The sequence below is a fragment of the Macrosteles quadrilineatus genome, unplaced genomic scaffold (genome assembly GCF_028750875.1).
Source record: "Macrosteles quadrilineatus isolate MER2022 unplaced genomic scaffold, UCM_ALF_1.0 Scaffold_2__2_contigs__length_208266976, whole genome shotgun sequence".
NCBI classification, from domain to species: domain Eukaryota; kingdom Metazoa; phylum Arthropoda; class Insecta; order Hemiptera; family Cicadellidae; genus Macrosteles; species Macrosteles quadrilineatus.
The window spans coordinates 16,036,193-16,048,963 of NW_026542595.1; the positions used below are offsets into that span (position 1 = coordinate 16,036,193).

The 12,771-nt window shown below is 34.4% G+C and overlaps 1 protein-coding gene across 1 annotated transcript in view; it reads right to left on the reverse strand.

The window, feature by feature from the left end:
* LOC128983960 (neprilysin-1-like) overlaps positions 1–12,771 on the reverse strand; it is a 100,881-nt gene that overhangs the window by 26,338 nt on the left and 61,772 nt on the right. The window contains exons 11-14 of the mRNA XM_054403239.1: positions 11,332–11,508; positions 7,572–7,675; positions 6,835–6,890; positions 3,427–3,546 (exon numbers count right to left, since the gene is read on the reverse strand). Coding sequence (XP_054259214.1) covers positions 3,427–3,546; positions 6,835–6,890; positions 7,572–7,675; positions 11,332–11,508 — 457 coding nt within the window. The remainder of the gene's footprint in view (positions 1–3,426; positions 3,547–6,834; positions 6,891–7,571; positions 7,676–11,331; positions 11,509–12,771) is intronic.

The following is a 12,771-nucleotide window of genomic DNA, read 5'->3' on the forward strand; positions in this document are numbered from 1 at the left end:
GAGATTAATAAAGGCAGCCAAAAACTGGCTACAAATATAAACTTGAAAACAGAAACCTGAAAAAGCAGTTTTCACCACACTATGATGTTTTTGGCTGTATTGCATACGTTAATTGGTGGCTGAAAGTTACGTTTTGCTGGCCATGCCAGCTGTCATCGTAATTTGGGGACCGAGCAGGTTTTTACAGGCCGGGCCCGCAAAATCAGCTGTCCACTTACTTACTTAAAACATGAATGCATTTTATAAATACACAATCAAAATCCATAGCATTGCAATAGAATTGGGTTATTGTCACCGTTGCCTAGCAACTATTTATTTTTATTTTTGCTGATTCCTTAAATTATTTCTTCACATAACCTTAAAGTTGTAGTTGTGTTGACGATCAGTGTGCATTATTATAGTGGTGAATAGTGGTAATAGGGTATAGTGTGGTGAAAAATAGCGTTCGTACCACGGACCGAAATGGTTTTGCAGCTCTCGATCGATTTAAGTTCTCGACTTCGTCTCGAACTTAAAAACTATCTCGAGCCGGCAAAACCTCATTTTCGGCTCTAGGTACAAAATATACTATTTTAATTTATTTTTGTTATTTTTACTTTTTCACAGCAAATATTTAATAAAATCCCACTTTTATAATTATTTGCCAACCTACATGAGTTAGGCTATCCAATGGCCCATTAATTAACAAAATAGGTCTGGTAGAAGTCTAGATTTAGTTGTAAGTTTAACAAAAATATCTCTAACTCGGTGTATTTTCTCACTACTATGAATTTGGAGGTTGCCTAGCTTTTTTTGCAAATAACTTTTAAATGGTGAGGAAATCGACGAAAGTGGAAGGTATTCCGAAAGAGAATAACATTTCTCACAAATTGAAAATCCTCAACAATGCATACCAAAATTTGCATTAAAAAAAAGTTAAAACCCCCATTTTCAATGTATTTCTTGATACTTCAATACTTTTCAATGAAATGGCTACCATACAAAGTAGGTATTCTAAGGTAAGTATGAATGGAGATGAGTGTAGGATGAGTGGCTTGATCTTGTATTCTTGTTAGTGACTAAGGCTTACGGAAAACGTGGTTTTTAAAGAATTTCAACCATAAATCATAACAAAAACAAACTTTTATAATTATTTGCAAATATACAAATTAAGCTTTCCAAAGACCCATTAACTCTTTCAAGCACAGTGTTACATTTATGTAACGGACTTTTTTGACTTTTTTGCTGCACGGTGTTACATCTTTGTAACGCGAGACATTTTATTTTTTGTAAACAATACTACTAGCGCTATGCATCTGGAAACTTTAAATGTTAGTACTATGGACCTTTGCTAGGTGGCAGCACCATCCATTTGTTTACACTCTTACAAATAACTCCTAGAAAACAGCTGTTCCTGGTGAAAGACTCGTGCCCAAGATCCCGTCTTTATTTTTATGCAAATGAAAGATATGTTGTTATTGATTATATGACTCCTATGCTGTTTTGTGATGTACTGTTATAATAACTTCTAAATGGTGAGTAAATCGACCAAAGTGGATGTGATACTCTGAAAGAGATTAATAAAGGCAGCCAAAAACTGGCTACAAATATAAACTTGAAAACAGAAACCTGAAAAAGCAGTTTTCACCACACTATGATGTTTTTGGCTGTATTGCATACGTTAATTGGTGGCTGAAAGTTACGTTTTGCTGGCCATGCCAGCTGTCATCGTAATTTGGGGACCCCTTTGGGGCGTCCCTTGTAATAGTCTATAAAATCAGTCGACTAGAATGTATTTTGATTTTTCAAAGTGCGTTACTCAAATGTAACACCATGCAGCTCAGCGTTCCAAATATATCTATCCATAAATAATAAATTAACTATGAAATCCTCCAGAAACTTAATTTTAATTGCATTTATGCATTTTTATAAATAATATGACATTATAAATAGGTTTTGTCATATTTTTGGCTCGATATTGATAGTTTTTTCTTATGTCATTACAATCTATACTATTATAAAAAAGAGGTGGTTGCTGTATGTGTGTATGTGTGTATGGGAAAAGTAAACTCGAAAAATACTGGTCGGATTGGGCTGAAATTTGGCATGATGATAGCTCACATTCCCGATTAACATATAGGCATATTCTTATTTCAAAAATCCTTTCGGGCTCCGCCCCAGTGGCTCTGGAGTTTCCCATGTTAACCTTATGAGAAATGGAATTATTGAATCTTAACAGCTGTTTCAATTAAACAAGTTGGTTCTGTTCTATGATGTTCAATAGCATTAAAGTTTCAAGGATTACCAACAGGGTGCAGCACTATTATTTCTTTTACATTTATGACAACAGCTAATTTGCAACCAAAAGGTGAGTGAGCGTAGCGAACGAACTTCAACCTGGAGGCGAGTTAGCGTAGCGAACGAGCTAACCTGAAGGCAAGTGAGCGCAGCGAACGAGCTCCAACCTAAAGGTGAGTGAGCGTAGCGAACGAGCTCCAACCTAAAGGTGAGTGAGCGTAGCGAACGAGCTCCAACCTAAAGGTGAGTGAGCGTAGCGAACAAACTTCAACCAGGACGTGATTGAGCCATGCGAACGAGATAATCTTGAAAATTAAGAAGTTAAACGGGGCAAAGCCCGCGGGTTACAGCTAGTTTAGGATAAAGTTTTGGTATATTGGAACATTTTTTTATTGAAACCCGCCTTTAAATTTATGTTTATATTACTTAAATATAAATTGGCCTTTATATACTTTGTTTTGGCTAAGTAACTTTTACATTTTATAATTTTTTTTTACATTTATCAGTGTGTGAATTTTCTTTTACTACATTTATTCAGGTCTCCATATGATGTTGTAATGCTTTATATTGAATATGTGTAAAATATATACTTTCTTATATTGTAATTTGCATTTGTATTTATGATATACCCTAAAAACCCTCTAACTTAATTTTTAATATTCTAAACACAAATTATAAAGTATTTACAAACATATAAAAAAAAAATCCGTGCAGGTTGGGGTCACCTGACACCTGTATTTTCCGTGCTGGAAAGAGTTAGTTAATAAAATCGGTGCAGTAGAACATTAGATTTAGTTGTACAAACATTTTTAAAACTTAATTATAAGTAGTAGATAGATAGATTTGACATTTAAACCGGCATTTTAATAGAACATCGGTGCAGTAGAACATTAGATTTAGTTGTACAAACATTTTTAAAACTTAATTATAAGTAGTAGATAGATAGATTTGACATTTAAACCGGTATTTTAATAGAAATCCAATCGGACAAATGGAAGTTTGCCTACTCTATAGGTTTGCTGAGAAGGGGATATTTTGTACAGTAATTTCATAAATTAATTGCAGTTGGATTAATTTAATTACATTAGCATCTAGTGGTGTGACTCATCTTAAGAGTCTTTGCCTCATCCCTCCTGACACAATTCTCACCTGTAAGATCGAAGCCGTGCAACATCTCATGCCCAAACACGAGGCCCATGGTGGCGTAAGGGATATACTGTGGAATGTCCTTGCTGAAGTAGGGCTGCGTCAACACAGCCAGTGGGATCGCTGTCAAGACAAAATCCACTGAATAGTAAAAGTACTTTGCAAATATTTCTTTTATAACGTAAAGAACCTTTATGGTAATCTGACAAATAGTTGTTTGATGACTCGCTCAATATGTTTTCCTCTTTTGGAATATGCTTTGGTTTTAAAGAGCACTAAATAATTGAAATTAAATTTTTGATATATAAATGCATGAAGGCTGTTCCAATGGAAACATCCTGTCATATGTGTAGGGTCTTTACTGTTTTGCAATTGAATTTTTCTACCATTCAATTACAATTTCTCCAGCTGTGGCTGAATCTTTAAACAATATTATGTTATGTTTAGTCTTACATTTGTGGACAGAAACGAGAAACAAATATCCCGGAACTTCTATGAAATTTTGTTATACTTTCTCCTTCTATACATAGTATATGGAGAAAGTATTGTTTTTGTCAAAAGTTTCAAGTTTGAGTATTAGATATTGTTTTCAAAGTGATATCTGTGTAGATGTGTACAGAGCTACAGACAGACTACTCCTGAAGTCTGATTTTGATGACTTGGTATGTGAGTACTAATCCACGGTATCTCCAAGATTTCTTTATTTTTCATATTTTGATTTTAAGTGTAATTTTTCCATAAAAACCCATGAAATAACAGAAAAATCTAATTATGTTGGTTTACCTTATGATTGCCAGGTTCTTGATGAATGAAGAAGTTTAAGCTCTATGTACCTTTTGCCACAAGTGTGGCATCTTCAGTAGCTGATTTGAGTTTCTTGTCACATCACTTAAAGTCACTAAAAAAACTATCCTATTTTTTTATTTACACTTATTTACATTACTGATACAACCTCAGCCAATCAGAATACAGCAAAGAAAAACAAACAATAGAATTGATAGCCACCAACAATGGGTAAAACCCTCAAATTATTGAAACAAATTATTAATAAAATACGAAAGAAAATAAAATTCAACCCTTTAGAAGACAACATAGACCACGATAAGGCAATAGAACCGACAAAATACGTATCAATCAACTATACTGATCCAATAACAAAGAAAATAGGGAAAATCTTCAACAATGCAGGCTACAAACCAGCATACAGAGTTAAAACAAACCCAGTCCCAAACTACAAATTGACAGAAATAATTAGCAAGCCAATAGAACAAGAAAGGAGCGTGTATAAAATAACATGTGCACGTCACAAATAACACATCGGATACAACCACAGATCATTCAAACAAAGATTCAAAGAACATATTGCTAGTCACCATACCAATCCAGAATCATTAGTTGCCAAAAACCTTAAAAGTAATCCGAATCACCATATTTCATTTCCTAAATCATTAACAATCCTACAATGTTTACAAATTCTATACATAATTTTCAAACTCATAAACCAGCTAGAAGAACAATATGACAACGCCGCAGAGACTTGGCAACATCGCAGTCTTAGAAGAGAAAGCTAACATCGTAAACTCACCCCCATCCCCTGACCTACCTAACACACCTCAAGAAGCCAGTACAAGGACAATAGCCGGGCAGTTGGACAGTAACATATGTAGCACGCTTGGATTTTTACACTCAACATATGTAGCACGCTTGGATTTCTACACTCACGCCATGAATCGTCCGCCGACTTAAATATAAATAAGTGTAAATAAAAAAATAGGATAGTGTTTTTTAGTGACTTTAAGTGATCTGACAAGAAACAAGAAACTCAAATCAACTACTGAAGATGCCACACTTGTGGCGAAATGTAAATAGAGCTTAAACTTCTTCATTCATCAAGAACCTGGCAATCATAAGGTAAACCAACATAATTAATAATTTGTTCTTAAAACTATGGGAATACCACATAAAAATGGAAAAATCTAAATGATTAAAAATAGCCTGAATTATTTTATTAAAATTTAGTATGTTATAGGCCTAGTAGTTTTAATTCTTAACAAAACACTAAAAAACAGTACAACCCCCATCAATGTAAAATTTCAATTCAAAAGTTATTGCAAATTATGTGATTTTCCCATAAAATAACGGAAAAATCCCGTTTTTAAAAAGACGGCTCTATAGATTTTGATTAAAATTTTGTATGTTACGGTTTTTATAATTATTCTTAACAATATGGTAAAATTCCTATTGCTGTAAAAATTATGGTTTAAAAGCTATTGCAGCTTTTGTGATTTTCCCCATAAAAACATCCTAGTACTCCCACCACTTACCCATGATAAAGGTTGTTGACAAGCAAATGGGAGAAAATATGTGTCTGATTGCTGATACCCTTTATTTCACAGGTCATAAACCGTTGATTTTTATAAAATGTAAGTAAGGCCGGGCGCGCACTATCCCGACCACGACCACGACCACGACCAAACGCCCGACCAGTGGTTGTCATTCACCATGCGACCAGAGCACGACCCGACCACGACCCGACCAAGGCAACGAATATTTTACAAACTTCAGTGTCAAGATGATTGTTGAAGAAGTAGTTGTTATGGCGCATTTGTATTGTAAGTACGTTAAGCGGAAGAAGAAACTATACTGGGTACATCCAATGTTAATTGTCAGGTCTGAAAGGGCATTTTGCAACATTTTATGAAGAGCTACGTCAATATGAAGACAGGTTTCAAAAGTGTCAAAATCCTGCGACATTTTACCAAATGAGTCACTTTACAGACCGGCGCAAAAAACTAGTGCTCACCGTTTGATTGGTCTAGGAATACTGGGGGTTGAGTGGTGTACTGGTCGGGTCGGAGGCAAGTCGGGGGTAGTGCGCGTCGTCCCATTACATTGTGTGCTATTTTTGGCTGCAACGACCAGCGGGTCGGGCCCGACCAAACTGGAAAATTTTGGTCGTGCGACCAGGGCCCGACCAGGGTCCGACCAGTCGACCAGTGCGCGCTGTTCCATTTATTCCTATTATAAAACTGGTCGTATCCGACCAGTCGGAGTCGTGGTCGTGGTCGTGGTCGGGATAGTGCGCGCCGGCCCTAAGAGTCAACCGTTACTACTATCAACTTGAGGTCACACCAATAATACATCAGACTTTGAAATGTAAAACACCCTAAACCTTCTTATTTCAAGTAATAGTTTCACTCTAGCCTGCCAGTTTTGATTGTGTTTCATTTACTGTTTCCTTTCCAAGATACTGGCATCGTTTCAAATACATTTAGAATAATTTTAAAGTTGAGCTTTTAAATAGTGTAAAGGCATCCCTTCTTTTAAATAGGTACTTACAATTAACTCAGTTATGGCACAAGTTTCTAACTACTTATAATTGATCACACTATACATTGTACAGTGACTCACCTATACTATTTAGTGTGATGTCATAGAAAGCATTCACTACAAATGGAAATGCCCACCTAAAAATAAGAATAAAATATATAAACTGAGTTACTTGATATAAATAGTTTTCTGATGGTAATTAAGACCTTCACGTTTAAAACAATTGCCCCGTGTTCAGAGTAAGAGAATTTTCAGTTGATTTAATGCATTTTGTCTACTCTAAAACAAAGAAGTATCAGAGTAGTTCTAGACTTAAATACACATCATAAATACTGTTTAACAACTACTTCCCCATGAGAAAATTATCTAAATAGAGTAAACTGCCTGATTAAATGTGCAAATGCTTAAACACTTGAAATAACACATATACCCAAAAACTATCTCCAGGTATAATCTTTGAGAAAAAATTGAACTGTGTAAATCTGAAATCGGAATGGATGGTTGTTTTTCATTTAGTCAACACTAATTACAGCTACTGTATTGATGCTATTTGTTTGCTTCCCATCAAAGCGGCATCTTGAAGTCTAGTCCTTTTCACTTGCCAGTACCCGGTAGTCTCAGACACTGTGTGTCAGTCGCAGAATCAGTCAGTCCTACTGAATCATTTTCTGATCCAGTGTGTAATATAAAAGCAACTTCTTATTCTCAACTCCATATATTTAACAGCCATTGCTACTATCTTGATGTGTAATGAGGTTTTAGATTCTTGATTACATATAGTAAGGTTATAAAGAGGTTTGCTGTAGTAAAAATCTCACTTTTTATCTGAAGGCTGCTCTTTGTGAAAGTCAGGTGGTGGAGTCCGAATCTGGCGATATCTTGTAATTACGTTGTGGAAGAAATCTGTTTCTGTAACCTCCAACTACAACAAACATTTTTTGTATAATTTAAAACACTTAGAATCAAATAATCATAATTTTCCCCTGTTTGAGCCTAACTAGTACTGGGACGATGGTGTTGTCCTGTAATCCAGCCTCCTAGCTGGATAATCCAGCTACTAGGAGGTCACGAATTGTGGATGTTTATAGGAGAGTGAAAATTTAAAAACGTACGTTTTCAGGAAAAGCACTTTGCAAATTTTTTTCCCCTTTTATCAAAACTTTTATTATTTTTTTATTTCATTAACATTTGAAGTTTCATAAAATGTCCATGGTAACGCAATATCTTTGGTAATTTTTTTTTTAAAAGCGCATCTTTAGTGGAAAAACACAAAATCCTGTCACGACCATAACGGACGTTTAAATGAATATTAAAAATGGTTAATATTATTTTTATAACTATGTTTTGCTATAAACTAATTTACTTTTATGACCATTATACAATAAAAAGGTCACTAAGCTTTTGGTATATTTGGTCTTTCTAGAAAAAAATAAAAATACTCAAAAAATTGAAAATAAGCCAATAAAATCTTTTTAAGTTTGTATAACTGCGAAAAAACTTACCTGAGACCCGAAAAATCGTTATGTTTGTATAGAGGTGTGCTTCTTTTGTGTATAAAACATTGAAATATGACGATATTTTAATTTTTGAAATTTTTATGATAGAAATCATAAACGTGATGGTCAGGGACAAGCGGTACGGTCGTGAATTGTCTTGAATAATCTAAATCTTTCTAAACAATCCTTCAATTATACTGTTAGTTATAATAAAAATATGTGTTTTAATTGAACTAAACTGTTCAATTTACAATTATATTAAAGTTATTGTCACGACCAAACACACTATAATCCATAAGGCTGGATTGGTCGTGAAAAAACTCGCGATGGTTGTGAAACTTTGGTTGTGAAATTACGTGTTATTTGGCTCTGTTCTGGCGGTAGCCCTGCACCTCATGTTCGAGGATACAAAGTGGACTTCTAGGTTAATCTAGCAATTGGAATATCTAATAAACAAAAATTAACACTTGTCTACTTCATCGAATGACTACTTCACGGTCATGGACACACCAAAATTACAAAAAACACAATCTTTCCTTTATTAATCTTGTAATTCCTCCTTTCAACTCGAAACGACCGGCACTACAATCCTGACGTACACCCCGAACTAGTCTCTAAAACCAACTGACTCCATTGACGCCAGGCTTGCCACTGTCGTGCTCCAAAGTTAAAAATTTTTCCCAAATGGTCGTGACGCCAAATTGAGGGACAGACTCATTTTGTCATGGTAGTCAGTTTGCAATGAAAATAAAATTATAATATGCTCCTTTTATGTAAATTTAATAACCATTGATGACATAAAAATATGGCTTTATATATTTCGGCATGAATAATTAGTCTAAAAACAGCGTGAAAGTTGGAAAATGTACCCTAGGGACACGTGACGGTCGTGAGTCACGAGACTTTAAAAATACAAAAAAAATACCTAGAACCTATTTAAAACCAATTAAATGTGTGTAACATGTTGCCCCCGTCCCAAAAAATATTAAAACACATAATAATAAACTACAAATCCAGTATCTACGAAGTAAAAGGCCAGGGACATGAAAACGTACGTTTTTAAATTTTCACTCAGGCATGCACTGTAGATGCGATATTTCCTGGTGTGGATTAACGTCCGCACTAGTGAGTACTATGACTTTCCGCAGTACTATCCTGATAATAAGACAAATTCTTTAATTACAAGGCAAAAATGTGGTTGGGATTCCACTATAAACTGTAGGCCAGGGCATAAAATAACATATTAACTGGGTACTTAGTTTGAGTACTGAGATTTTTTCGCCCAGTGGCTATGGGTGGTGCCGGCATATTTTTTTTTAATGATCCACATCTAAACGTATCAAAATTTAAATTCCTCCGCCACAGCAAACCTGCAGACTAAGCAAATTTCCATTTGCCCGATTGGATTTTCAATTAAATCTATTTAAAAAACATTAAGAAGTACCTAGGTTTGCTGCTACAGGAAGGGTAATAAAGTGGTTTTTTTAGTAGAATATCAATAGGTTAGTACCCTATAAAATAAGTTAATTTGCCAAGTTTGATAAATAAATCCGTAAACAAGCAAACTACAACAGATTACTTATTCTCGGTAAGAATAGCATGGTAATTTTAAATTTACTAGTTGCTCTGCCCGTGCTTCGCTACGGGGTGAGAATGCAGAAAAGAATAATTCGGGTTTACTTTGATAATATACTATGAGAAACAGTTACAACACACTTAACTTACCAGGAAACATATACGCAAAAGCTCAATCCCGCTTATTGATTATTTAAATTAAGATCTCTTAATGTATTACAGTAATATCATTTTATATAGTGTATAGCATTTAAAATATATGCAAAAGTATAATTCATTGACCATATGGCACCAAGAAACAATTCTCCTTGTAAATTAAATTAAATATAGCAGAACAGCATTTCTGACAACAGCTGTAGTTTCATAACAATGTTTGTTTCCCATGTTAATCTTATGGAGAAATACGAAACTTTAAAGGGCCCCAGGGCCTCATGCACTCTCTAATTATTTCCCTAAAAAGAAAGTTTCCTGCACAACTTCACGTTACGCTCTTTCCAATGACACCAAAAACATGTCAATCGGTTCAGTAGTTTCGGAGGAGTAATTGTCACAAAAATCCTGCTTGCGCATTAAATAAGTATAGATGATTTTTTGAATTTTTTCAGTGACCAATAACCGTAAAAGAACCTATCAATATACTAATTTATTTGTTTTTTAAGCTCTTAAAAATGGTACTAAGAGAAATAAGGATTTTTTTGTTTTGAAGGTCGAAAATGAGAAAACCTAATTTTAACCCCATAAAACCTCCCGTAAAACCCCGTACCCACATTTCCCATCAGGCAGTGTAGCCTATGCTGGTACTATAATACAATAATAAATGTAATAAACACAGCTCTCCGACAGGACTATATTTCCCACTATGCAGTGTAAGCTGGTTTCTACAATGCAATAATAAAATGTAATAAACACAGCTCTCCAACAGGACCATATTTCTCATCAGGCAGGGCAAGCTGGTATTACAATGCAAAAATAAATGTATTAAACACAACTCTCCAGCATCAGGACCATATTTCCCATTAGGCAGTATCAGCTGGTACTACAATGCGACAAGTGTAATAAACACAACTCTCCAACAGGACCATATTTCCGATCAGGCAGGGTAAGCTGGTACTACAATGCAATAATAAATGTATTAAACACAAATCTCCAGCATCAGGACCATATTTCCCATTAGGCAGTGTAAGCTCCTTACTACAATGTAATAATAAGTGTAATAAACACAACTCTCCAACAGGGCCATATTTTCGATTAGGCAGGAGAAGCCTAAGAAAACTGCCATCTATGGTTGGAGTAGATTTCAACTAGATTGAAGGCTGGTACTACAATTCAATAATAAATAATGGCGGAAATAGGGGTCCAAAAAATGGCAACAAAACTACATCCAAAATACTTAAAATATTTAAAAGTATTATAGTACAGTGCTCACAAGACAGGAGTTATTAATTTATTATTATTTTTATTTAATACTAAAATTGACATAGGAAGCCTGGGGAGGTAAGCTGCTTACATGATCCATGAGAGAGTTGAGGAAGGTCTGGTTCCAAAGCTGTGGCCAGGTGAGGAAGTGACCTCTGAGAGTCTCTAGTTTACGCAGAGCCGCAGTACGAGTCATGTCGTCCAGCCACGGCACTGTGCGCAGTCTGGTCTCTAGTGTGCGACGGAGCTTGTTGAACATGTCCCGCACCTGAGCATACATTGTATCTTACCAGCTAACAATTTAAAGATAGCATAGTTGTTCCTAATACAATTTAATGTATTATTTAATTACTAGCCACAAAACCCATTTTTGCCACAAATCTTTAAAAAAATCAAACATTCATAATTATTTACAAATCTACATGCATGAAGCTTTCCATTGGCCTATTATTTAATCAAATCTGTCAAGTAGAACTGTAGATTCAATTCTACAAAGTTTAACAAAATTTTTCTAATTCAGTATTTTCTAACAACTATAAATTCAGAGGTTGCTTACTTTTTTGCAAATAACTTTTAAATGGCAAAGAAATTGACCAAAGTAAAAAGTGATATTCTGAAAGAGAATAAAATTTCCTACAAATCAATAGGCCTACTATGTATTTGATTTCTTGAAAATACTCAATAAAGGCAGCTCAAAGTTGGCTACAAATTAACAAATAGAAACTTTAGAAACGAATAAGGCCGCTTTTAAAGTATTCTTGTTTATTTTTTTATTCTTCACTACAAAAATATTTAACAAAATAAAACTTTCATAATTATCTGCTAATGTACACGAATTAGGCTTTTTAACATCCCATTAATTGACAAAATCGATACAGTAGAACTGTAGATTTAGTTGTACAAAGTAAAAAAATATCTCCAACTCAGTATTTTCTCTCCCAGTATATTCAGAAGGCTGCTTAGCTTTTTTACAAATACAGTAACTTTTAAGTGGTGAGGAAATCAACCAAAGTGGATGATGAGATTCTGAAAGGAAGTAAAATTTCCTACAAATTACTATAATGTACTTCTTGAAAATACTCAATAAAGGCAGCCTAAAGTTGGCACCAAATACGCTTAGATAGGTGTAGGGGAAACTTGAAAAAATACAGTTTTTAATGTATTTTTGGTTTTTTATATTTTTTTCATCTCAAATATTCAATAAAATCAAACTTTCATAATTATTTGCAAATCTACACAAATTAGGCTTTCCAATGACCCATTAATTAACAAAATCGCTCCAGTAGAAGTCTATATTTACTGTAGTAGTACAAATTTTAACAAAAACACACTACCTACTATAAGTTCGGAGGCTGATTAGCTTTTGCAAATAACTTATTAATGGTGAGGAAATTGACAAAAGTGGAAGGTGATAATCTTAAAGGAGAATAACATTTCCTACAAATTGATACCATGCATTTCTTGAAAATACTCAAAAAGGCAGCCAAAAGTTGCATACAAATAAAAATTTTAAAACCCCTGTTTTCGATAT